The sequence below is a fragment of the Bos indicus genome, chromosome 15 (genome assembly GCF_029378745.1).
Source record: "Bos indicus isolate NIAB-ARS_2022 breed Sahiwal x Tharparkar chromosome 15, NIAB-ARS_B.indTharparkar_mat_pri_1.0, whole genome shotgun sequence".
Lineage (NCBI taxonomy): Eukaryota > Metazoa > Chordata > Mammalia > Artiodactyla > Bovidae > Bos > Bos indicus.
In genome coordinates, this window is record NC_091774.1 from 34,792,394 (window position 1) to 34,817,872 (window position 25,479).

A 25,479-nucleotide genomic window follows, 5' to 3' on the forward strand; every position below is an offset into this window, starting at 1 on the left:
GGTGTGCTGCTGTCCATGGGGTCGCAAACGGTCGGACACGACTGACCGACTGAACTGAACTGAGTTGTAATACTGACATTCTTACTGGTGACTTTCGTCTTTCCCAGGATTCCGAACACACCTGGGAGAATAGCGATGTTTTTAAGAATGGCAACTATGCCCAAGGGTCAGAGGTCCGATAGTTTCACGTCTGTAGCGGATACATCGTCCTGTTCCCTGCCCCCACACCCTGGCCATTCCAATCAGGCTAAGAGCTCCTGGAGAGATGGAATATGTGGTCCAGGGAGGGTGACAAATAACAATTATGAATATAACAGCGCTGGGGTCCTGGGTAGAGCGCTGGGGTAAGACCAAGACATTTGGGCTCCCCATCCCAGTGGGCATATGCATTGGGCGGGTAGTCAGGCCGGCAGGGCTCCGGGCAGCAGGGGGCGCTGTGGCGGGAGCTGCGCTGGGCCTTCTGGCGCGTGGTAGTCTCTCGCCTCCTCCCGCGGCTTCCGGAGGAGCTCCCGCGCGCCAGAGGCGGCCGAATCATGGACCGCAACCCGTCGCCACCGCCGCCGAGTCGGGACGAGGACGAGGAGGCCGCGGCCGGGGGGGACTGCATAGGTAGCACGGTCTACAGCAAGCACTGGCTCTTCGGCGTCCTCAGCGGGCTCATCCAGGTGCGGAAACGCGCGCCTCGCGTGGGCTCTCCCTACTCTCCCCAGGCGGCCGCCCCGCCTCGGGCAGCCCCCTCCTGCCCCGGGAGCCGCCGTCCCTTCGACGACCCCTCCGGCCTCACCCCTGGCCTCCAGGCTGTCTACCCGCGGACCCCAAAACTGCCGGGCGCCACTCTTTGTGCCCCTCAATACAAAGGGGAAGTGTAATGGCAGGGATGCTGGAATGCTTTTGGTTAGAATGTTTTATTTTTACAAAATTTCCAAATATATGTGACCATGAAAATGCATTGCTTATATGCAATGCATGTGATGCAGTGGGTTTTTGCTCCCATTGCCGCTGTCGTTTCTGAAGCCCAGGTCGTAATTTATGTTTCGAGGACTTTAGCTGTAGTAGAATAAATGGTTATTTGGGCTTCGTGCAGTTCTGATGTCAAAAGCGCGGTTTGCCCTCCGTGACTTTGGGCAAGTCACGTAACCGACTTCTTTCCTAGTTTCTATAAAGTGGGGTAGTATTTGTATTATTGTTTATAGAGTTACTGTGTAGATTGAATAAGATTATGATAGCCAGAGAATGCTTACCGTAGTTTGCCTTATAGGAACCTCAATAAATGAGAACGTTCTTCTCACGTTTCCCTAACTTTTCCCTCTACTTTCAATCACTGTCCTCCCTAGTCCATCTTCTGCACAGCTGCCCGAATAATCTAAAAAAAAAAAAAAAAAGTCCATGGGAGTTCCTCATAGTTAGCGTTGCCTACAGTGGAAAACTCGTATTTCTTAGACTGAAAGCCAGGGCTCTTTGCAGCTTTTCCAGATTTATCTGCCCATGGCACGCTAAACTGCTCATCATTCCCCACACATGCTAGGCCTTTTCTTAACTCTGAACTCTTGTACTTTTCTCTGTCTCCTCTTCTTCAGGATGACAAACTCCGGTTTCCCCGCAGATTTAGCTTCAGTATCCCTTCCTAAGAGAAGTTTGGGAAAACTTCTTCCAGACATAGGTCACTGATCCATCGTTTTGTTTTCATGACTCTGTCCACAATTCAGTTGAATCACTTACCTTTTCTGTTGTGATTATCAGTTTATGTCTTTTCCCCACTGGATCCTAAACTATTTGGAAGTAAGTGGTTAAGTCTTACTTACCTTTATATTTCTACCCCAGTGCCTAGCAGCAGTATTTCCCCAAGGTGCTCCAGGTACTAGTTTTTTTAAATAAGCTTCTTGCAGAAGAAGATACTTTGAGGATACTAATCTTTGTGACTTCTAAACGATTATGGGATAATATTACTGGAGGAGTGCTATGGACAGCCTTTATTCATCTCCTTCCTTTCTGTTTCTGAAGATGGTTAGCCCTGAAAATGCCAAATCCAGCTCGGATGACGAGGAGCAGCAGATGGAGCTTGATGAAGAAATGGAGAATGAAATTTGCAGAGTATGGGATATGTCCATGGATGAGGTATGGGATTGGAAATGAAACTGAAAAGACTGTTGAGTAAGGAGATGGTGAGTGGTTCAGTCCTTAAGTCTCTGGATTTTGTCATGCTTTCACTAAATCTGTTGAGTTGGTCATGTGGTTTTTATTTTTGGTTTGTGAATATGAACTACATTGATTGATTTTCAAGTTACCAAAATGTAGTTTAGAAATTTCATGTATATTTATGAGAGAGATTCGTTTCTTTTCATTGTCTGATTTGGTACCAAGGTAATGCTGTCCTCACAGAATGAGATGGGAAGTTTTTCCTCTTCGCATTTCAGGAAGAGTTTGTGTACAATTACTGTTGATGCTTCCTTAAATATTTGGTGAAATTCACCAGTGAAGCCATCTGATATTGGAGTTTTCTTTGTGGGAAAATTTTGTTTTTTGTTTGGTGTATATATATATGTTACTTTTTTTTAAAAAAAATGAGTTTTATTGAGATACAAATCATTACCATAAAACTCACCATTTAGTGGTTGTTAGTATGTTGTGGGAAGACTGAAAATTCAGTTTCTTTCATAGATACAGGGCTGTTCTGGTTGCTTTGGTAGTTTGTGTTCTTCAGGAAGTTAATCCACTTCATCCAAGTTATTGAATTTATTGGTGTAGTTGTATGTTATTATTCTTTTAGTATCTGTGGTGATGGTTCCTTAATCCTCACAGATTTTTCTTTGTTGCTTTACTGTTTTCTGCTTCATTGATTTCCACTTTGATCTTTTATTATTTCCTTTCTTCTGCTTACTCTGGTTTAATATGCTGTTCTTTGTATAATTTCTTAAGGACGAAGCTGAGGTTGTTGATTTGAGATCATTCTTTTTAATATAGGCATTTAACACTATAACTATTCCTCTAAATATTGCTTCAGAACTGTTGGACAGCTTCTGATATGTTGTGTTTCACTGCATTTAGTTCAATTAATACTTTCTAATTTTCCTTAATTTTTTTTGGTTAATGAGTTAGCAGTACATTGTTTAGGTTTCAAATATTTGGGGATTTTTCAGATATCTTTCTATTACTGTGGTTAGTGAACACTCTGACTTCTGTTAAATGTATTGAGACTCATTTTATGGCCCAGTATTTGATCTGTCTTGGTAAATGTTCCATGTTCTCTTAAAAAGAATGTGTATACTCCTGTTGCTGGGTGGAGTGTCCTGTAAATGTCAGTTTGATCAGGTTGGTTGAGAGTATTGTTCAAGTCTTCTCTGTTTGTCCTCCAATTGTTAAGAAGCTTTGGTTTGAAAACATTTTTTTAAAGAAATAAAACTCATTTTCAAGTGAAATATTAGTGTGAAAACCTCAGATATAAAAAGGTGAAATAGAGCTACTGTTTGAGATCATGGGTGGAGGGAGGGTCATGCTCTTGGTCTTCCCTTTGTCCTCTTGTGGTGGTTCTTGAAGCGCCTCTGGAGAACAGAGCTGCTTACTGATTCTCTGGCATAGAGTCCTTCCAGTAAAGCTCATCCCAGCCTTATCCCCTGCGACTCGGTGTTTGAGCAGGGCCAGAGGCTTCCAGGCGCTTCCTGCATTCTCATGCGCTCATGCTCTGCTCATGCAGCTCCCGGCACGGAATGTCCTCCACCCCACAAAATCTTCCCCATCTTTCATGGCCCAGCTCAGATGTCACCTCTCCTATGATGTCTCCCCAGACACTCCAGGCAGGATTCCTCTCCTCTGCTCTCGTGGAACCTGTTCATTCTTGTTATTCAGTGATTGTTTTGAGCCTGTTTCTTCTGATGGATTTAAGTTCCTTGTCTTAAAAGCTTAACATCACTTCTTCAGAGATACTGTCTCTGATATATCTAGAGTAGGCCCCCTTACCTTGGTTTCTAGCACATACCATCTTGTTATCTTCTTTATAGTACTTAGAATTTATGTATTAATAGATTAGTTGTTTGTATGTTTATTATTTGTTTATCCCTCTAGAAGGAAAACTAGATGGGACTGAGACCTTATCCCTAGTATGTCTCCAGAGTTCAAAACAGTGCCTATTATTTGAGTTTTTCAGTAAATATTTTATGAGGACCGAATGAGTGGATGAATACCTAAGAGTTAGAGTTAGGATGGCATGCTGGCTAAGAGCATGGGCTTGATCAGATTTCAAATTCTGACTCTCTTCTCCTACTTTTTGTATAACCTTGGGCAGGTTACTTAACCTTTTAAAACCTGAGTTTGCTTATTAGTGTAATGATTGTAACTACTTCTTAAGGTTGTTTTCAGAATTACATGAGATAGTGTGCAAACCACTTCAGTGGAATTTACTGCTTGTTCAATAAATATTCATTGCTATTACTATTATTGGCATTGATATTGGGCTACCTTGTGCTACTCTAGGAGTCATTAACTGTCATTAAATAAGTAAATCCCTGCATGCTGCAGAGAGATGCCCACTTGACAGACAGCTTGATCACTTAGGGTGGAGAGCATCTGGTGCTATGACTTTCAGCTTGTAGTATATCCTTGAAAATATTGTTCTGTCTGACCATGATCTCTGAATAAGTATAGTATTTCTCTCCTAGCCAGCAGTCATGCAGGTTACCACAGTTTCAGCTGCTTTGAAGGATTACTGCCTTTCTCTTTGAGGGTGCTTTGAAGGGCATTTTTCATTTGAGCCACTTAGCATGTGTTCTAAGTTAAACTATTGCGAATACACGCCATAGGTTTGGTGAATATCCAAGGCAATAGGCAGCCAGAAGCTTAATTTTATTTCAGTATTTTACAATGAAAATCTCCACAGCTAATTGATTTAGTTTTGGGGTTCACATTTCTAGTGAGGTTGGGCCACATGTCCACCCCCAGTTCATTCACATGTGTGATGTGTCCCTTTAGGCCCTGGGAGACTCGGCTGAACATGTGAAGCTGTTGCAATTACGCTGTGATAAGAATTTTTTCTGTTGAGGATTTTGAAAACAAAAGTTCTCATTTTGGGCATGACCCAATAGGAGCTTTTATCTCTTTTCTCTGTAAGGTGTTAAGTTCTTAGAAGAAAAAAATCATGACTTACTTTTTTCCCCCTTCTCCCATGTTCTAGCATGATACCTGGAATCAGCAATGTGTTTGAATGAATTAATGAGAATTCCTGGTGGGTAGAAAGATCACTAAGATAACTGCATCCAAGGCAGAGAAAGGAGGACGGTCCTCTGGAATATCACAGTCACTTCAGATTTGCCTGTGGAATTGTTCCATTGCCTTGAGACCGTATACCACAGTGCTCTAATGTTACTTTTGTCTGTGGACACAATTCCTAGCCTTATGCATTTTTTACCTTGTGCCTGAAAAGAAGTGCATATGAAATTCACTTTTTTAAAGGTTGCCTAAGCTATTGGATTTAAGGAGGAATATTCAGCATCCAAGTTAATAATCACTTTTATTTTCAGGATGTGGCTTTGTTTCTCCAAGAATTTAATGCTCCTGACATATTTATGGGAGTACTGGCCAAATCCAAATGTCCTCGATTAAGAGTAAGTATGTACCTTTCTAAAGCTGCCTCTTTGGAGCAGTGGCCTAAGAGTGCTGGCTAGTCTTTCATTTTTCTCACTTTACTGTTCTGAAGTGGCTACAGATCAGTCTGCAGATGTTTATCACTCTGCATATGTTTATTGAACATTATCAGGTACCAAGTAATGTGCTATTTACAATTATTACAGTCATAGAATTTTAGATTTGGGCTGGACCAGGGAGATCAATACATAGATTTAACAGCTGTAGACACTATAGATAGTCATAGCTATCATTATGCTGCTTATATGTGGCAGAACAGGGACCAATGCCTGGACTACCCGCTTCTCAGTTTATTGCCTTTTTTTTTAAGTCATAAAATCCTCCGTTGCTTAAAAAAACCTTAATTCTAAACACAGCCATAGCTCAGTACTTTCCATAATTTGAATCTGATTTTATTTCTTGCATAAAATCTGCCCTCCAGGTTATCTTCTGATTTAGCATGGCCTGTCTGCTCCTCACCTCAGGAGCTTACTGTGATCATCACCTTCTCCGGGCCTCCCTCTGTGTGCCTTCCATCTCCTCTCAATATTCACATCTGTTTTCCAAGGTGGTACTTTTCTTCCAAGACTTCCCCAATAAGTAATCTCTCAGTGACCAGTGATGATAGTAAACGCACCAAAACAGTTCTGTACTTCTCACTGTCTTCTGTGCTTTAGTGCCATTTAGGTTGCCCTGTGCTGTGTATGTTGTGGCTGATTCGTAAATATTAAGTAATTATAATTATGAATGACTGCTATTTACTGAGTATTTTCATTTTACTATCTGTGAGGTAAGCATTTATCTCTTCTTTGTAAATAAAAGAACCAAGTCTCAGGTTAAGAAGTTGGTCTGGGGTTATACAACTAAGAAAGAATGGAGCTGGGATTTGAGCCTAACCTGCCTGACTTCCAAGTAACTGCTGTACTGTATCGTCTCTCTTTCTTTGAAATTATGAAGGAAGTGGAGAATTCTGTAGTATATTTTTACAAATTGAATGTTGGCTTAAAATTTTATTTCATATAATGCACCACCTGAGTTAGGACCTCTTGAAGCAATGAACCACTTTTTCCTTAGGTTGTTATATTAATATAAAGATTTGACAGTTGCATAACTTTCTCCTAGCTTTTTCAAATTTAGGTACTTAGTACTTAAAGAAAATAAGCTTATTTTATTTTAAGAAAATAAGAATTGCTTCTTTTAGGAGTTAGTCCTGTTATTAATTATATATGTCTCTGAACCATAGCATGTTCATGGCAGTGATTCTCAGCCTTTGACACATGTTAGAATCACCTAAAATGTTTGCTTCCCAACTGCAGCGTGTCCCAGAATCAGTGATTATTGGGTCCACCCCCGGGGTCTGATCCAGTAGTTTTGGGTAGGATTAAAGAGTTCTGACAAGTTTCCAAGTAATGTTAGGCAGGTTGTGACCAGGACGAGGGCCCAAATTTTGAGAAGCTTTGTCCTAGGAAGCTTCTTACAAATTGCAGGTCAGGCCATTCCCAGATCAAACAGTCTCACCAAATGTGAGGCTCCAGACAGCTTTTAAAGTCCCCCCTGGTTATTCCAGTGAGTAGCTGAGGCTGGAAAACTGGGTGTTTGGTTGGAAGTTCAGTTATTCCCTCTAGTTTTTAAGGGCAAGGTGTGTGCTGCTCTTCTGCCCCTGTTTTGTTTACCGCTTTCCCTACATTTGACCACCCACATTTTATTGAAGCTCTTTACTCATTTAACTTTGGTGCCACCCCACTCTCCTGGTCTCTGACCTCTCCAGTCACTTCTCTGTTACTTGTTTTGCCTTTTTAATTTCTTCCTACATGCTTCTTTTAAGGTGTACATCAGATCCTTTGTCCTCTTTTTATTCACTTACTTGGTGAGTTCATCTACTCGACACCTTTCTTTAAGTGGCAAATCTGTGTTTGTGGGATGCCTCCCTTCTGATTTCTGGTGTTCTGTCTCTGACCTTTTATCAAGAACTGTCTGCTTGCATGCTGCATTTTCCAATCCAGAATTGTGTATGTTCAAACTCAGTGCTTGTTGCACTTATCCAGTTTTCAAAATCACATGATGTGCTTGATAAACAACTTCCCACACCCTACTCTGGGGATTCTGATTCAATAGATCTGAGATGGGACATGGAAATTGGTATTTTCAGTACATTCCCTGAGTGATTTTTATTTTCTAGCAAGTTTGGAAGCACTATCCTAACTGAATTCATTGTGTTCTTTCCTGTGCTTTCTTTTCTAATTGTTTTTGTCAATGGAACCAATCTGTCCTACTAGAGAAATAAAACAACTTGAAACCTACGAGTTATGTTCAGCTGCTTCTCTTTCCTCCCATCATATTATTCGGGTTTCACTTGAGTCTTTCTCCACTTGATCCATTTCTATACCTGCCATTGCCACCCTCATCTTCCTTCACCTTGATTTCAGAGATGCAGTGTGAGATAGTGGTTAAATGCTTAGCCTCTGGAATTTTGTTGTTTTCTAGTAGGAGATCTTGGGCAAGTTGTTTAACTTCTCTGTGTTTTGAATTCCTCATCTGAAAAATGGGAATAATGATGGTACATACCTCATGAATTATTATATGAAATGGTACATGGAAAGTGCTTAGGGTAGTGCCTGGGAATAGTAAGTGCTAAATAAGTATTAGCTGTTACTAGTCAAGTTAGCTTCTTTAAAAAATTTTTCACTATCATGTGTTACACATTTTGCTGCCAAAATAATTTTCCTAAAATATTACAGTATGTTGACCACTTTCTTGAGGACCTTCATGACTTCAGATAACTCAGATTAAGTCTAAACTCTTCAACATGACATTTAGGGCCCTTAATCCTGATCCTTTCTATCTGCTGGATTTATCTCACACTCTCCTCCCACCATGTGCTACTAATACTGGGTTGGCCAAAAAGTTTGTTTGTGTACGATGTTGTGGAAAAACCTGAACGGACTTTTTGTCTGACCCAGTAGCTGTGTGCTAATACAGGCAGCTTTCTGTTAGCCTTTGTTCACTCTCTTGCATTGTTCCTTCCTGCCTTGGCTGACGCTTTCCCTCTCATTTGAATGTCTGTCTTGTTTGTACATTCAAATCCTATCAATCAATTATGACTCAGTTCATCCGTAAGATTTCTTCTTCCACGAACTCCTGCCTGCCTTTGATCTTTCTTTTTCATGTGTTTTTCATCTTCTCTCAAATACTACTGGACAGTTGTCAAATTAGGTACAGGCAGTATGCTCCCCTGTGCTGCTTCCCTTTTTCTCTCCCCAAACTTGGCTCAGTGAAAGTTTTTTTTTTTTCAAGTTGTTATTTTTGTATATATGTCTTTCACCTTAGAGCCATTGTGACATGTGAAATTTGATTTGGCAGGAAATCTGTGTGGGAATATTAGGTAATATGGCCTGTTTCCAGGAGATATGTGTGTCCATCAGCAGTGATAAAAATCTTGGGTAAGTTTTACTACATAATAAGTATGTTTTTAAAAGATAGATTCATATTTCATATCCCTAAGGAAATCCTTATACATAAGAGAGAGGGAAACGTGGAATGTAGTACTTCCTTTGTCCTGGTGAGCATGCTCCAGGACTTCACTCTGTGTTGATGATGGTATCTGAGGGCTTCCATACTACTTGTGGACACGATTCAGAATTTAAGTCTGTTTTCAGCATTGGTTGCAAAGCGGCCCGAGTAGTCACCCACATGGGATAAGAACCAGTGGGGCAGAGCTTGGCGATGGAGCACCTGACCAGAGTCCAAAACAGTTCAGGCTCAGGGAATCCAGAGGTGCAGAGCTGGAGTCTAAAACAACAAGACTTGTTGACCATAGTCACCCCGAGAATTTTGACTTAGATGGTGGGTGAAATGGCTTGCCAACAGACTAGAGGATACAGGGTTGCCCCTGTGATTCAAAGGCTCTCATACTTCTGCTTAGAGGATAGGTCTCTTCTAATTCTGTTAAACAGAATCTTAAAGAAATATGTGCCTACAGTAGGTTAAGAAAACTGTTCTAGGTTATTTTCAGGAAGAGCTGTAGGGCTTATCACAGGATTCAAGTACCTGGGGCCTCCAAAATAGAGGTTATTACCTCTTCTAGGTGTGGAAGGACTTTAAGATCCTAGTTTAAGGTATTTGTTCTTCCATAACTTGTAATCATTCATGGAATAAACGATTCAGGATTATGTTTGGTGTCTAGTGATACCTATTATTTTGCCAACAAAGGTCCGTCTAGTCAAGGCTATGGTTTTTCCAGTGGTCATGTATGGATGTGAGAGTTGAACTGTGAAGAAAGCTGAGCGCTGAAGAATTGATGCTTTTGAACTACAAGGTCCTGAAAGTCAAGGACAGACTGAGGAATTATTCCAAATTGAAGGATTCTAAGGTGACTGCAGCCATGAAATTAAAAGACACTTACTCCTTGGAAGGAAAGTTATGACCAACCTAGATAGCATACTGAAAAGCAGAGACATTACTTTGCCAACAAAGGTCCGTCTAGTCAAGGCTATGGTTTTTCCAGTGGTCATGTATGGATGTGAGAGTTGGACTGTGAAGAAAGCTGAGCGCCGAAGAATTGATGCTTTTGAACTGTGGTGTTGGAGAAGACTCTTGAGAGTCCCTTGGACTGCAAGGAGATCCAACCAGTCCATTCTGAAGGAGATCAGCCCTGGGTGTTCTTTGGAAGGAATGATGCTGAGGCTGAAACTCCTAATACTTTGGCCACCTCATGTGAAGGGTTGACTCATTGGAAAAGACTCTGATGCTGGGAGGGATTGGGGGCAGAAGGAGAAGGGGATGACAGAGGATGAGATGGCTGGATGGCAGCACCGACTCGATGGACATGAGTTTGGGTGAACTCCAGGAGTTGGTGATGGACAGGGAGGCCTGGTGTGCTGTGATTCATGGGGTCACAAAGAGTCGGACATGACTGACCGACTGAACTGAACTGAACTGATACCTAGTAAAAATCTGAATGAGTAATATTGACAAGTTTTATAAATTTATTAAATATTTATCTTAATATGGAACAGTGTACATTGCTGATGAGATGTACATTTCCTCAGCCACTTTGGGACACTTGGGCATTACTTAGTCAAATTAGAAGATGCACTGTGACCCAGTGATACCGCTTATAGGTATATGGTAAGAGAAATTGCACACACAAATCAGGATACTCATACAAGAAGTATTATGACTATTGCTTGAAATAGCCCCAAATTGGAATCAACCCAAATGTTCATCAGTAGTAGGCTGGAAAAACAAATTGTTTTATATTCATTCAATGAAATGCTCCACAGCAGTGAATCTGCAGCTACAGGAACAAGATGGGTAGATTGTAAAGAGATGGTGTTGGGCAGAAGAGCTCAGATGCAAAAGAGTACATACAATATCATTTCTTTCATATAAAGTTCAAAACCAAAATATATAAATGAACTATAGGGTAAACCAGGAAAATGATTGCTGGAAAAGTCAGGATAGTAGTCATTTCTAGGTGGGAAGGAGAACTGTGATTCGTAAGAGACACAGAGTGGCTACAGAGATGCAGCTCTGTTCTATGTCTTGCTTTATAATTGTTGCCCAAGTGTAGATTTGTGTCTTCCTGGTTTTTATGTTTGTAAGCCATATTTTCACATTTAAAACGTTTAAAAAGTTAAACATTCTGTTGTGATATTTGAAATGAGAGAAGTGAGGCATTTTGGGTTACCATTTTTTGTTTTTGTAGCCAGGTATTGCTGCACTGTTTGTATGATTCAGACCCTCCTACTCTGCTGGAAACAAGCAGGTATGCTTTCTTGTTTTTATAGATTCTCTATACTTACCCATAAGGGGACCCAGGAGAATAGAGTTGCCCTTTCCCTCTTGAATTTTCTTTACTGTTTTGAAAGATAGCTATTAAGCTTACATTTTTCACGTAGGTTGTTGCTTACTTGCCTTTCCCAGACAGAAGTGGCCAGTGTCTGGGTTGAAAGAATTCGAGAAAATCCAGCTATTTATGATAGTATTTGCTTTATCATGTCAAGTTCAACAAATGGTAAGTCACCATGTAATCTAGAAAAAAAATCTTTAAAATTATATTTAATTTTTAGGAAACCACATAACTATTTCTAGAGGTCACTTAAAAACTAAGTGTTAGGTGAGAAACTATTTCAGTTCAAGATATAAACTTTCTTCTTAAGCTCTCAAGATACTGATAAATCTCCCACTTGAAAATGAAGGAACACAAGCAAATTTAAACGAAGGTAGTAAACAGATTGCGCTTGGAATAAGTAATGCTTTGATAGGATTTAGCTTTCTTGACATAGTTTTAGGAATTTTGATTAGACTTACTGGTTTAAAAATTTTGTTTCTTATTTCAATGTTGCTTTTATTCTCTGCAGTTGACTTGCTGGTAAAGGTTGGGGAGGTTGTGGACAAGCTGTTTGATTTGGATGAGAAGCTAATGTTGGAATGGATTAAAAGTGGGGCTGTTCAGGCTCTGGACCAACCCCAGGAAGATTCTGAACAACAGCCAGTGTTTCGAATTGTGCCGTGTGTTCTTGAAGCTGCCAAACAAGTGCGGTAGGTGAGCTCTTCTGTGCAAAATGTTCTGGGAAAACCCCGTTGCTAGAAGCATCCTTACATATGTCTTCTTAGTTTCCTTTCGGCGGGATGAGTAGCACATAGCTGATCTTTGACAGGTTTGATTCACTACTAATATTGGTGACAGTGTATTTGCTCTTTGCAAGAATCATAATGGTTGCAAAATAACTGTTCTGATACTAATATTACTTGCTGCTAAGTCGCTTCAGTCGTGTCCGACTCTGTGCGACCCCATAGACAGCAGCCCACCAGGCTCCCCTGTCCCTGGGATTCTCCAGGCAAGAACACTGGAGTGGGTTGCCATTTCCTTCTCCAATGCATGAAAGTGAAAAGTGAAAGTGAAGTCACTCAGTCCTGTCTGACTCTTAGCGACCCCATGGACTGCAGCCTTCCAGGCTCCTCTGTCCATGGGATTTTCCAGGCAAGAACACTGGAGTGGGTTGCCATTTCCTTCTCCAATGCATGAAAGTGAAAAGTGAAAGTGAAGTCACTCAGTCCTGTCTGACTCTTAGCGACCCCATGGACTGCAGCCTTCCAGGCTCCTCTGTCCATGGGATTTTCCAGGCAAGAGTACTGGAGTGGGTTGCCATTGCCTTCTCCATAATATTACTTAGAAGTAGGGTAAAATCTTCTGCAGTTTTGTATAATTTTATATCAAATGGAAAAGATTTTCTTTGTGCTTTATTTTTTACTGGCCATGTGACACCTTCTTCATTTAGTGTCAGGTATCATTTGTTTTCTTGCTCCTTCCATATATGTGCCAGTCTCGGATAAGTGACTGCCTTTTGGGCTCTGGTATCTTCCTAAGAGTGATTACTAGATCTTGTAGATCACTGAAACTGTTTTTTGCTAGTCATTAGAAAATTAATTTATAAATTGATCTGCCTGCTGGTCAACTCACTGTTAATGCTTTATGCCCTACTTTTTTTTTGGCTACTCCCTGTGGCTTGTAGGATCTTAGTTCCCTGACCAGGAATTGAACCTGGGCCTTCAGCAGTGACAGTGCAGAGTTTTAACAACTGGACTGCCAGGGAATTCCAAGTAATCGACAATAAAACCTTTAAATTTTATGTCCTTTATCCAGGTGAGCATAAAACTCATCATTTCCCCCCAGACCTGCTTCTTCAGTATTCTCAATCTCAATAAATGAGGTAATCATTATTCCATTTGGATAATGTGGGAGAAATGTGGAAGCCATTACTGACACTTCCCTCTCCCACCCCTTTCCCATGGCCAGTCAACCTCCAAGCCTTGTTCCTAACTTTTTAAAAACACTTATTTATTTGGCTTCAGCAGGCCTTAGTTGTGGCATGCAGGATCTTTGTTTGCGCCACACAGACTCACTCGTTGCGGTGCACCAGGCTTAGTTGCCCCTTGGCATGTGGGCATTGAACCGCCTGGGGATTGAACCTGCATCTTCCACATTGCAAGGCAAATTCTTAACTACTGGACCACCAGGGAAGTGTCTTTGCCTGACTTTTCTGGAACTTTGTGCCCCTGCCAGGCTACAATGGACAGTTGCACAGCTGGACAGCTGCACCATTCTCTTAACCTGAGTTCCCAGCCTCAAGGCTCGCTTTTCCAGGCCGAGACTATAGAGCTGTCTTTTTAGAACATACACTAATCATCTCACTTTGATGCTTCAGACTCTTCAGTTGCCTTCCTTTGAATGAGGTCCAGATTTTTCTGGCTTAAAAGGCTCTATACAGTGCTTCTCCATCCTTATTCCTGTCCTCTGTTTCAGCTATAGGAAATTTCCTTCAACTGAACCAAGCCATTGTGACTCCAAGCCATTGCACACCATGTTGTCTCTGCCTCCAACATTTCTTTGCCCCTTTCAGGGCAAACTGTTTCTCTTAGGATACATTCCCTGACTCTCCAAACTAAATTAAGTCTGCTACTTGGATATCTTCTAGTGTTACATTCATATCACTTTACTGTTATTTATTATCCCTGTAATTATCGTCTTTGCTTTTAGACAGTAAATTTCATGAAGGTAAGGGTGTCGTGTATGTATCTGTTTTCCCAGCCTCTAACATAGTGCCTGCAAGCTGTAGGTACTTATGAACCATCTTTTAGTTGTCACTATCTTTTCACTTAATTGTGTGGTTGAAGAACTAAGCCTGTGAGTTTAGGAATCCAGACTGTCTATCACAAAAATTATACTTACCAGGTTTTAGTGTTCTCAGCTCGGCTGGTAAGATGATCCTATGAAGTTTTAAGAACATCGTTATTGTCAGTGCTGGGTGCAGTGGGCCTTACAGTTCATTCTGTAGAAGTCTCAGTCACTTTTTGTCTGATGATTCAAGTAAACCAGCATGGTGAAGTATCTGTCACCTGGTAGGTTTCTGCATTGTTACTTTCATGGGCCAAGGTCAAATCGAATTTTTACTTCTTGCCCAGTGTGTGTTGATTGTAGTACATAATATTTGTTTTTTGACTGTTTCCTCCATTAGAATGTAAGGACTTTGTCCTGTTCCCTTTTTTATCCTTAGCATGTAGGGCAGTGCCTAGTACCATGATAAATATTTACTGAATAAATGAGTGGTCACAATTCCACAGACTGAGAGTTGATTTAATGCTTTTGCTTTTTGTATTTAGCTCTGAAAATCCAGAAGGGCTTGATGTTTACATGCATATCTTACAGCTGCTCACCACAGTAGACGATGGAATTCAAGCAATTGGTAAGATGTTGAATGGGGGAGCACAATAGGTATTCGTTTAATTGTTTTCTGTTTTTTAATTGTTACTTTCTTCATCATCTTTATCAAGTACAGTGTCCAGATACTGGGAAAGACACTTGGAATTTACTTTTTGACCTGGTGTGCCACGAATTCTGCCAGTCTGATGATCCGCCCATAATACTGCAGGAACAGAAAACAGTGCTGGCCTCTGTTTTCTCAGTGTTGTCTGCCATCTATGCTTCACAGACTGAACAAGAGTACCTAAAGATAGGAAAAGGCAAGTATAATTTTAGCTCACTAAGTTAAATTCTGGTTCATCAGATGTGTTTGTTGTTCCTTTTATTCCTTTCTTCCATTTTTTTGGTGCTTTTATTCCCTTGAATAAAAAAATACCACATGCTCAGTACAAAAAAAATTTAAATTTATAAAAGGAAATCTAGTGCTTGTAATCTGACCATTCAGAGATAACTACTATACACTCACATCCATACTTTTTTTTTCTTGTTTTTTAGGCAGCTTTTTTCATTGAGAAGTAAAAATGAATATTTTCCTCTGCAAACACATGGTCTTTCACAGAATAATTTTTTATGACTAATACAATTAAATCCATGACCCATCTAGAATTATTCTGCTGTTACATGTGAGATGTGGTTTCACGTTTTTTCCAGATGGCTGCCCAGCTGCCTCAGCATTGCTGAGTGAATAGACCAGTTTACCCACAGGGATTTGAAAGTTCACTGTTCCTGCGTTTTATATTGCCATATGTCCTTGACTCATTTCTGTTGCTCTATTCATGTATCCATAGCAATACTGTTTTAATTATTAAGACTTTATGTTTTGATACCTAGTAGGGCTAGTCCTCCTTCATTCTAATATTTCAGTATGTTTTTGACTATTATTCTTTTTTTTAAACACTGCATTAGATTGACAAGTTCCAAACAAAACAAAACCAAACGTCTTCTTGACTTTTTTGATTGAGATGTTAAATTTATAGACTATCTGAGAACATGTGCTTTTCCATTTGTTTAAGTCTTATGTCTCTCAGTAATGTTTTATGATGTTTTTCATACAGATCTTCATATTTCTTATTAGGTTTATTCGTGAATATTTTGTGTGTTGCTATTGTCTGTGGTATCTTCCACTGATTACTGTTGGAAAATATGAGGACTGCTGGGTTTCTTGGAGAAGGAAACAGCAACCCACTCCAGTATTCATGCCTGGAAAATCCCACGGACCGAGGAGCCTGGTGGGCTACAATCCATGGGGTCGCAAAGAGTCGGACACGACTGAGCGACTTCTGTGTGTATGTGTGTGTTGGGTTTCTGTGTATTAATTTTGCGTCTGTTGCTTAGTCACTAAGTCATGTCAGCTGTTTGCGAACTCATGGACTGTAGCCCGCCAGGCTTCTCTGTTCTTGGGATTTCTCAGGCAAGAATACTGGAGTGCGTTGCCATTTCCTTCTCTTGCTGAATTCTCTTACTGTTTTCAGTGGTTGTTCCAGTGGTAATTTTGGACTTTATCTGACACTCCTTTTAGTTTAACCTAGATATGTTTTTTCACTTTTCTGCCTCTTTATTATTTAATGGATTGCCTTGTACCTCTGGGGTTATGTAATAATGGTGATCTTTACCTTTTTCCTCACTTTAATCCGCCATGATTCTAGAGCTTCATTAATCATGATGCTGTTTTAGGCTTAAGCTATTTATGTTGTACCATTTGAGGAGATACTAATCCATTTCTATTTTATTCAGTTCGGTTCAGTTCAGTTCAGTCACTCAGTTGTGTCCGACTCTTTGTGACCCCATGAATTGCAGCCACCAGCCCTCCCTGTCCATCACCAACTCCCGGAGTCTACCCAAACCCATGTCCATCGAGTCGGTGATGCCATCCAGCCATCTCATCCTCTGTCGTCCCCTTCTCCTCCTGCCCCCAATCCTTCCCATCATTAGGGTCTTTTCCAATGAGTCAACTCTTCACATGAGGTTGCCAAAGTATTGGAGTTTCAGCTTCAACATCAGTCCTTCCAATGAACACCCAGGACTGATCTCCTTTAGGATGGACTGGTTGGATCTCCTTGCAGTCCAAGGGACTCTCAAGAGTCTTCTCCAACACCACAGTTCAAAAGCATCAATTCTTTGGCGCTCAGCTTTCTTCACTGTCCATCTCTCACATCCATACATGACCACAGGAAAAACCATAGCCTTAACTAGACGGACCTTTGTTGCCAAAGTAATGTCTCTGCTTTTGAATATGCTATCTAGGTTGGTCATAACCTTCCTTCCAAGGAGTAAGTGTCTTTTAATTTCATGGCTGCATTCACCATCTGCAGTGATTTTGGAGCCCAGAAAAATAAAGTCTGACACTGTTTCCCCATCTATTTCCCATGAAGTGATGGGACCAGATGCCATGATCTTCGTTTTCTGAATGTTGAGCTTTAAGCCAACTTTTTCACTCTCCACTTTGACTTTCATCAAGAGGCTTTTTAGTTCCTCTTCACTTTCTGCCATAAGGGTGGTGTCATCTGCATATCTGAGGTTATTGATATTTCTCCCGGCAATCTTGATTCCAGCTTGTGCTTCTTCCAGTCCAGCATTTCTCATGATGTACTCTGCATATAAGTTCAATAAGCAGGGTGACAATATACAGCCTTGACATACTCCTTTTCCTATCTGGAACCAGTCTATTGTTCCATGTCCAGTTCTAACTGTTGCTTCCTGACCTGCATACAGATTTCTCAAGAGGCAGGTCAGGCGGTCTGATATTCCCATCTCTTTCAGAATTTTCCACAGTTGATTGTGATCCACACAGTCAAAGGCTTTGGCATAGTCAATAAAGCAGAAATAGATGTTTTTGTGGAACTCTCTTCCTTTTTCCATGATCCAGCGGATGTTGGCAATTTGATTTCTGGTTCCTCTGCCTTTTCTAAAACCAGCTTGAACATCTGGAATTTCATGGTTCACATGTTGCTGAAGCCTAGCTTGGAGAATTTTGAGCATTACTTTATTAGTGTGTGAGATGAGTGCAATTGTGTGGTAGTTCGAGCATTCTTTGGCATTGCCTTTCTTTGGGATTGGAATGAAAACTGACCTTTTCCAGTCCTGTGGCCACTGGTGAGTTTTCCAGATTTGCTGGCATATTGAGTGCAGCACTTTGACAGCATCATCTTTCAGGATTTGAAAGAGCTCAACTGGAATTCCATCACCTCCAGTAGCTTTGTTCTTTTTCAAGTGTCTTTTTTGCATTTATGGATAAGTTATGTGACTGAGGAGATGACATTAAGTACAAATGTGAGAGAGGTAATGAAGTGAGTCATGTGAATACTTGGGCAGAAAGCATTCCAGACAACAGCAAGTGTAAAAGCCCCAAATTAGAAGTATGCTTGGTATATTTGAAGAAGAGCAGTGAAGCTGTATATGCTTGGGGTGATGACCACGTGAGGAAGAGAAATAGCACCTGGGGCCAGAGAGATAATGGGGGTTGGGTGGGGAGGGCCTGATTTTGCCTTTTGCTCTGAATGAGTTAGGGAACTGTGGGAGTTTTAAGCAGAGAATGGACAGACGTGAGCAGACTTTAACAGGCTTTCTGTGGGGGCAAAAGGGAGACTAGTTAGGAGGCTGATGTGAACTTGAGGCAAGAGATGGTATAACTTGATTGAGGTGGTAATGGGGAGGTGGTGGGGAAAAATAGTCAGATTCTGATCATTTTTAAATAGTGCCAACAAGATTTGCCAACTCGTAGAATGAGAAGCATGAGAAAAGTCAAGCTCTGTCTGGCATTTTTGTGTAAAAAAATTGCCATTTACTAAGGTAGACATGGCACCCCACTCCAGTACTCTTGCCTGGAAAATCCCATGGACGGAGGAGCCTGGAAGGCTGCAGTCCATAGGGTCGCTGAGGGTCGGACATGACTGAGCGACTTCACTTTCACTTTTCACTTTCATGCATTGGAGAAGGAAATGGCAGCCCACTCCAGTGTTCTTGCCTGGAGAATCCCAGGGTCGGGGGAGCCTGGTGGGCTGCCGTCTATGGGGTCTCACAGCATCAGGCACCACTGAAGTGACTGACTTAGCAGCAGCAGCAGCAAGGTAGAAAAGACTGGTTTTTAAACCTGGTAAGGTTGAGATGTCGACTCCATGTCCAGCTGGAGCAGTTGAGCTGACAGTCTTGAGTCTGGAGTGGAGAAGAAAGGCCTGAGCTGGACTGTAAATGTTGGAGTTGTCAGCTGTTATGCTTATTAGGTCTTCCATAAACCTTAGTTACTTCTTTTCACTTGATTTGCTATGAAAAGAGGGAAAATTAATATCTTTTACTGCCAATATGTTTGTCCTTTTCTTTTCATCATTTGTAGTTTAATGAATGTTGATGGCATATTGTTCAGTATATAGACATTCATTATAAATTGCCCATCTTTGTTTCCCATAATACTTATTTTTTTGCTTAGATCCTTTTAAATCAGATATAAAGTTCATATCCCCTGTTTTCCTTTTGTTTGTTTGCATTTGCCTCTAATACCTTTGTCTATATTATTTTTTTCAACCTTTCTGAATACTTTGCTTTAGATGTGTTGATTTCTTCTCAGTAAATGAGTTAAACCATTTAAATGTGTTGATAGTTATGTTTGATCTGCATATTGTCATTTTTCATTATGTACATTTATATTGAAATACTTCAGTATATGATTTATTAACCTTGTTTTGTGAGTATATCTGAGATTTAGTAAGGTTAATAACTTTATAACTCTCAAAATACAGTTATAATGCCCCTCATTACAAAAAAAATCCTTAAAATCTAATAACTTAAAGCACATATCTCCACGTTGACTATTTTTTATCCATTTCCTTTATAACTGTCTCAAAATACAATTATAATGCCCCCCATTTTTAAAAAAATCCTTAAAAGTCTAATAACTTAAAGCATATATCTCCATGTTGACTATTTTTTATCCATTTCCCTGGTATTTTCAAACTACAAACTTAAATGTGGGGGGGAGGCAGTTCCTGAATTATATTTTTTGATATCTGTTCTTTTTCATCATTTTGGGTTTCTTTTTCATTCTGTTTTATTCATTTGCTTATTTGAGAGTATAAAAACGTAAACCTCTTGGTGTCTGAGGCCTTGACAATCTTGTTTCCCGCCATATCTACAGTACCTAAAATACCGTGGTGTCTGGTATTCGTAGGTGTTCAGTACGTGTGCAGGAATGAATGAATGGTAACCAAATTTAACTGGCTGATTCCTTGCCCCTTGATTTGTTTGTACAGTGGATCTTCCTCTAATAGACAGCCTGATTCGTGTCTTACAAAATATGGAACATTGTCAGAAGAAACCAGAGAACTCAGTGGAGTCTAACACAGAAGAAACTAAAAAGTCTGATTTAACCCAAGAGGATTTCCACTTGAAAATCTTGAAGGATATTTCATGTGAATTTCTTTCTAATATTTTCCAAGTGTTAACAAAGGTAGGAGAAAAGTATAAAATGCTTTCTTCAGGAAAAGAAAGTATGGATTGCTTTCTGCTCTCAAATTTTATTGTTAGTGTTTTTATTTTTTAATTTTACATTAATTTGGGGAAATAGAGAAAGAAAAAACTTTGAAGTTTATACTCAAACTAACAGCTGATGTAAATTGGTATATTTATTTATGTGCTTTTCATATACTTCTCACCAGTTATACAATTTTTGGAGGCCGTTCTTTTCACTTAACATTATAAGCACTTTTCCTGACTCCACATCAATACACTGAAAAACTTTTCACTGAGAACCAGTTTGTTTAATACTCAATTTGCCAAAAAATCGGTTTTCAAAATTTACTGTGAACTTGTCTTAAGAAGTATTCTTCCTGAATATGTGCAGGATTGTTAGCATATTCTTTCTTTGAGCATATTCTTTCTCAGTTCAGTTCAGTCGCTCAGTCGTGTCTGACTCTTTTGCCACCCCATGAATAGCAGCACGCCAGGCCTCCCTGTCCATCACCATCTCCCGGAGTTCACTCAAACTCACGTCCGTCGAGTCAGTAATGTCATCCAGCCATCTCATCCTCTGTCATCCCCTCTTCCTCCTGGCCCCAATCCCTCCCAGCATCAGAGTCTTTTCCAATGAGTCAACCCTTCGCATGAGGTGGCCAAAGTACTGGAGTTTCAGCTTCAGCATCATTCCTTCCAAAGAAATCCCAGGGCTGATCTCCTTCAGAATGGACTGGTTGGATCTCCTTGCAGTCCAAGGGACTCTCAAGAGTCTTCTCCAACACCACAGTTCAAAAGCATCAATTCTTCGGCGCTCAGCTTTCTTCACAGTCCAACTCTCACATCCATACATGACCACTGGAAAAACCATAGCCTTAATAATTTTTTATTATTAGTGAGATTGAATATCTTTCCATATATTTGTATATTATTTGTGTTTCCTGCTTTATAAACTTATCCATCTTGATTTTTGTATGAACTCCTTGGGTAATTCTATATCTTTTGCATATTTGTTACAAGTATTTTTCCCATTGTTTGTTGTTGTTTTTGTTTTTTTGGAGGGAGGGATGTAGGTGTTACTTAATTTTTATGTGATAAGAATATAGGAAGAAAGTGGGCTGAGAATAAACCAGGGATATGTCTTGAAAATTCTGATATGCCATACTTAATGGAATTTGGACTTAATCTTGAGGAAACTGGGGAACTACTAGAGTTTTTTTTTTTAAGCATCAAGTGATATGACCTGTTTAGAAAGGTTACTCCAGAAGTAGTAGAGGATTAGAATGAGTTGAAGCTGCAAGACAGGAGACCAACCAACAGGCTCTTGTGGCTGGTAATCTTCAAGGAGAAAGAGTGAGAGCTTAGACAGTGGAAGAGTGGATGGAGAGCAGGGGTGAGATGGGAGAGATTTAGTAGAGTAGAACTAAACCCTTAGCTGGAGGGACTGGCCGCAGAGGAGGACGTCTTGGCGCTCCCCTACATTTTTGGTTTGTGCAGCAGGCCTGGTGGGTGGTGGTGCCTTCAGTGGAGCACATGTTTGGGTTAGACCAGGAGGGATGATGGCGGGTTCAGTTTGGAACATTTGAAATGCCTATAGGATCAGTGGGGAACTGGATAAACTGACTTGTGTTTATTCGCCAGATGTGGCTTTAGAAATTTTCGGTTTTTTGATAACAGATCTTTTTGTTTATTTGTTTTAGGAGACTATAACTCAGGGACTAAAGGAGGGCCAGTTAAGCAAACAGAAGTGTTCCTGTGCATTTGAAAATCTTCTTCCTTTCTATAGCCCTGTGGTGAGTATAAGTAAATGTATAGGTGGCCGAGTTTCAGGGGATTACTCTGTAAAATGTTTTAAGTAATAAGCACTTGATCTCTGAGGCCTTTGTGAAAAAAGGTAGTGCATATACTACACATGACTCAGTGCCTTTGTCAGATAGATGACTGCTGGATAATTCATGGCACTAGCCTGAGTAACAAAGGAATCAACACTGAATTTATAGTATCCTTTTCTGTTGTAGCATATATACTAATTAAAAATAAGATTCTTAGGTATAGTCAATAGGTTTTTATCAGATCAGATCAGTCGCTCAGTCGTGTCTGACTCTTTGCGACCCCATGAATCACAGCATGCCAGGCCTCCCTGTCCATCACCAACTCCCAGAGTTCACTCAGACTCAAGTCCATCGAGTCGGTGATGCCATCCAGCCATCTTATCCTCTGTCGTCCCCTTCTCCTCTTGCCCCCAATCCCTCCCAGCATCAGAGTCTTTTCCAATGAGTCAACCCTTCACATGAGGTGGCCAAAGTACTGGAGTTTCAGCTTCAGCATCATTCCTTCCAAAGAAATCCCAGGGCTGATCTCCTTCAGAATGGACTGGTTGGATCTCCTTGCAGTCCAAGGGACTCTCAAGAGTCTTCTCCAACACCACAGTTCAAAAGCATCAATTCTTCGGCCCTCAGCCTTCTTCACAGTCCAACTCTCACATCCATACATGACCACAGGAAAAACCATAGCCTTGACTAGACGGACCTTTGTTGGCAAAGTAATGTCTCTGCTTTTCAGTATGCTATCTAGGTTGGTCATAACTTTCCTTCCAAGGAGTAAGCGTCTTCTAATTTCATGGCTGCAGTCACCATCTGCAGTGATTTTGGAGCCCAGAAAAATAAAGTCTGACACTGTTTCCACTGTTTCCCCATCTATTTCCCATGAAGTGATGGGACCGGATGCCATGATCTTCGTTTTCTGAATGTTGAGCTTTAAGCCAAGTTTTTCACTCTCCACTTTGACTTTCATCAAGAGGCTTTTTAGTTCCTCTTCACTTTCTGCCATAAGGGTGGTGTCATCTGCATATTCAAATTACATTGGATTTGCTACCATTAGAGGCAATTTCAAAATAATTTTTTTTTAGAAAAATGGAATGTGGAATGTGGGAGTGAGTGAGTGGGTCAGAAAGGAGGATGATAATATAATTCTGGTAATGGACCCTCAAGGGCAATCAGTAGGAGGAGAAATATTAGTTTAAAAATAAACGAGGGGACTTCCCTTGTGGACCAGTTGGATAAGAATCCACCTGACAATGCAGGGGACATGGGTTCGAACCCTAGTCTGGGAAGATTCCATATGCCTCAGAGCAACTGAGCCATGTGCTGCAGCTACGGAGCCTGTCCTCTAGAGCCCGTGAGCCATAACTGCTGAGCCTGAACGCCCTAGAGCCACATGCCGCAGCTGCCGAGCCTGCGCGCAAAGAGCCAACATGCTCCACAACAAGAGAAGCCACTGCAGTGAGAGACCCCTGCTCGCCGCAGCTGGAGAAAGCCCCACACAGCAACGAAGTCCCAGCACAACCAAAGATGAGTAAAAGGAAACAAAATGATAAGGGCTAGGCATTGCCTTGGTGTTTCAGAGGACTATCCAGGAAGTACTGTTCTTGTCATCTGATCTGTTAACAGTTCTTTTCCACTGGACTGTTTAGAAAACATAGGTAGAGCGTTTTTATAGACAATAGTCAGTATGTTTTTAAGGTATCTTTTCCTGTACTTATTTTTATTTGATTTCTTTTGTTTAACTCACAGGTGGAAGACTTTCTCAAAATCCTCCGTGAAGTTGATACGACTCTTGCTGGTAACCTGGAGGAAGGCTTCCCAAGTTTGAAGATTCAGACTTAAAAACTATTAGAATCCTCTGCCCAAGAAATGGACTCGCTGACTGTTGAAATTGACAAATAGGAAATATTACACCATAATTGTTTGGTATCATACTCATGCCCTTCTCCTCCAGCCTTATCTCATTTTTGTTTGGCACTGAAATATTTTCACTACCATCAAACATCATCTCCCTCCCCTCCTTTTTTTTGGTGTGTGTGTGTTGGTTGTATAGTATTTGTCTTCAGGTAAAGAAAACAAAATTATCATAGAGGTCCTTTTTAGAATATTTGAGGGGTCACTGAGGATTTTCTTCATAACTCAATTTGATTTTTACTCAGAATTTTGTATTCATATCTACTGCAAGTGCATTCAGCTGCACTAGTAGAAAACCCTACTACAGTAGCTTAATCTGTTAACTTGTATGTATTTTATGCAATAAGAAGTCCAGAGGTGTGCAGTCCAGCCCTGATAAGGTGGCTCAGGGACCCTGACTCCCTTTATCTCTACGTGATCTGCCGGGTAGACCTTTGTGTTCATTATTGTTGTCTTTTGGTTAAAGGGACTATAATATCTCTTGTCCTTTCTTCCACATTCATGGAAGAAAAAAGAGAAAGAGGCCAAGGGGCTTTCTCTTAACAAAACTTTACTTTTTATTTGGAAAAGATAGCCCTCCCTGGCCAGAACCATGTCTTATGTCTGTCCCTAATTGCAGGTATTTGAAATCAAGTACTTTTTTTCTTTCTGGCCTCTCCAGGAGAGAAAGGCAAGAGAGAAGGGAGATAGGAATGGCTTTTGAGTATACCCAGTTCATGGTGTTTGCCACAATATGCAAACCTTTCTGTCCATTTTAATTGTATTGATTCCATGCTAGGTTGTTAGTAACAATCAAAAGCAACTACTAGTTTAGCTTTGTTACAGTTCAGTTTTTTTCCAGTGTTTTACGTATGAAGATGAAAATGCTAACATTCTGATGAAAGCACATTAGCAGAATTCTCTGGTTTAATTTCAGAAAATGATTTTCTTGAGTGACCTCAGATTTTTAAAGTTAAGACTGAGGAAGTTTCATAACTTCTGGTTGTTTACAGACTGTTGTACGTGATTTTCCTCTCACACTGTATCATTCAGTATAGTGCTTCCTAATGAGACGTATTCTGGGAATCAACCAGGTACACTTATAGGAAGTACCCAGTTTGTATTGTTTCAGTTACTGAAAGTGGACTTTTAGTAGATTTTCAGAAATAGCAGTTATGAATGAAAAAGCCAGCTGTTTAAGCCTCTCTTCTGGTATACCTTCTTCTCAGTCTATTGTAGAATCTTTAAAATTTTTAATCTTTAAAGCATTAGTCTTGCCTTTTGTATTCTTTCCTTGAATGATTTTTGCTGATAAAACACAGGGTTTTCCTGTGCTGTTTGTAAGAGATATATAATTTCCAGTTTGGGGGTAATTTTAGTGTTGAAAGTACCCTGCCAAAAAGAATTGAACTATGAAATTAAAATCTTATCGATTAAACTCTA

At 40.5% G+C, this 25,479-nt stretch overlaps 1 protein-coding gene across 1 annotated transcript; it reads left to right on the forward strand.

Moving 5' to 3' along the window:
* The first annotated feature begins 500 nt into the window (after window positions 1-500).
* SAAL1 (serum amyloid A like 1) lies at window positions 501-25,479 on the forward strand. Its single transcript, XM_019975524.2, has 12 exons — window positions 501-665; window positions 2,002-2,115; window positions 5,511-5,594; window positions 8,974-9,053; window positions 11,321-11,380; window positions 11,514-11,629; window positions 11,976-12,156; window positions 14,779-14,861; window positions 14,950-15,138; window positions 20,122-20,318; window positions 22,021-22,113; window positions 23,893-25,479. Exons 1-12 carry the CDS (start codon window positions 534-536, stop codon window positions 23,983-23,985), a joined length of 1,422 nt encoding a protein of 473 aa, XP_019831083.2. The 5' UTR covers window positions 501-533; the 3' UTR covers window positions 23,986-25,479.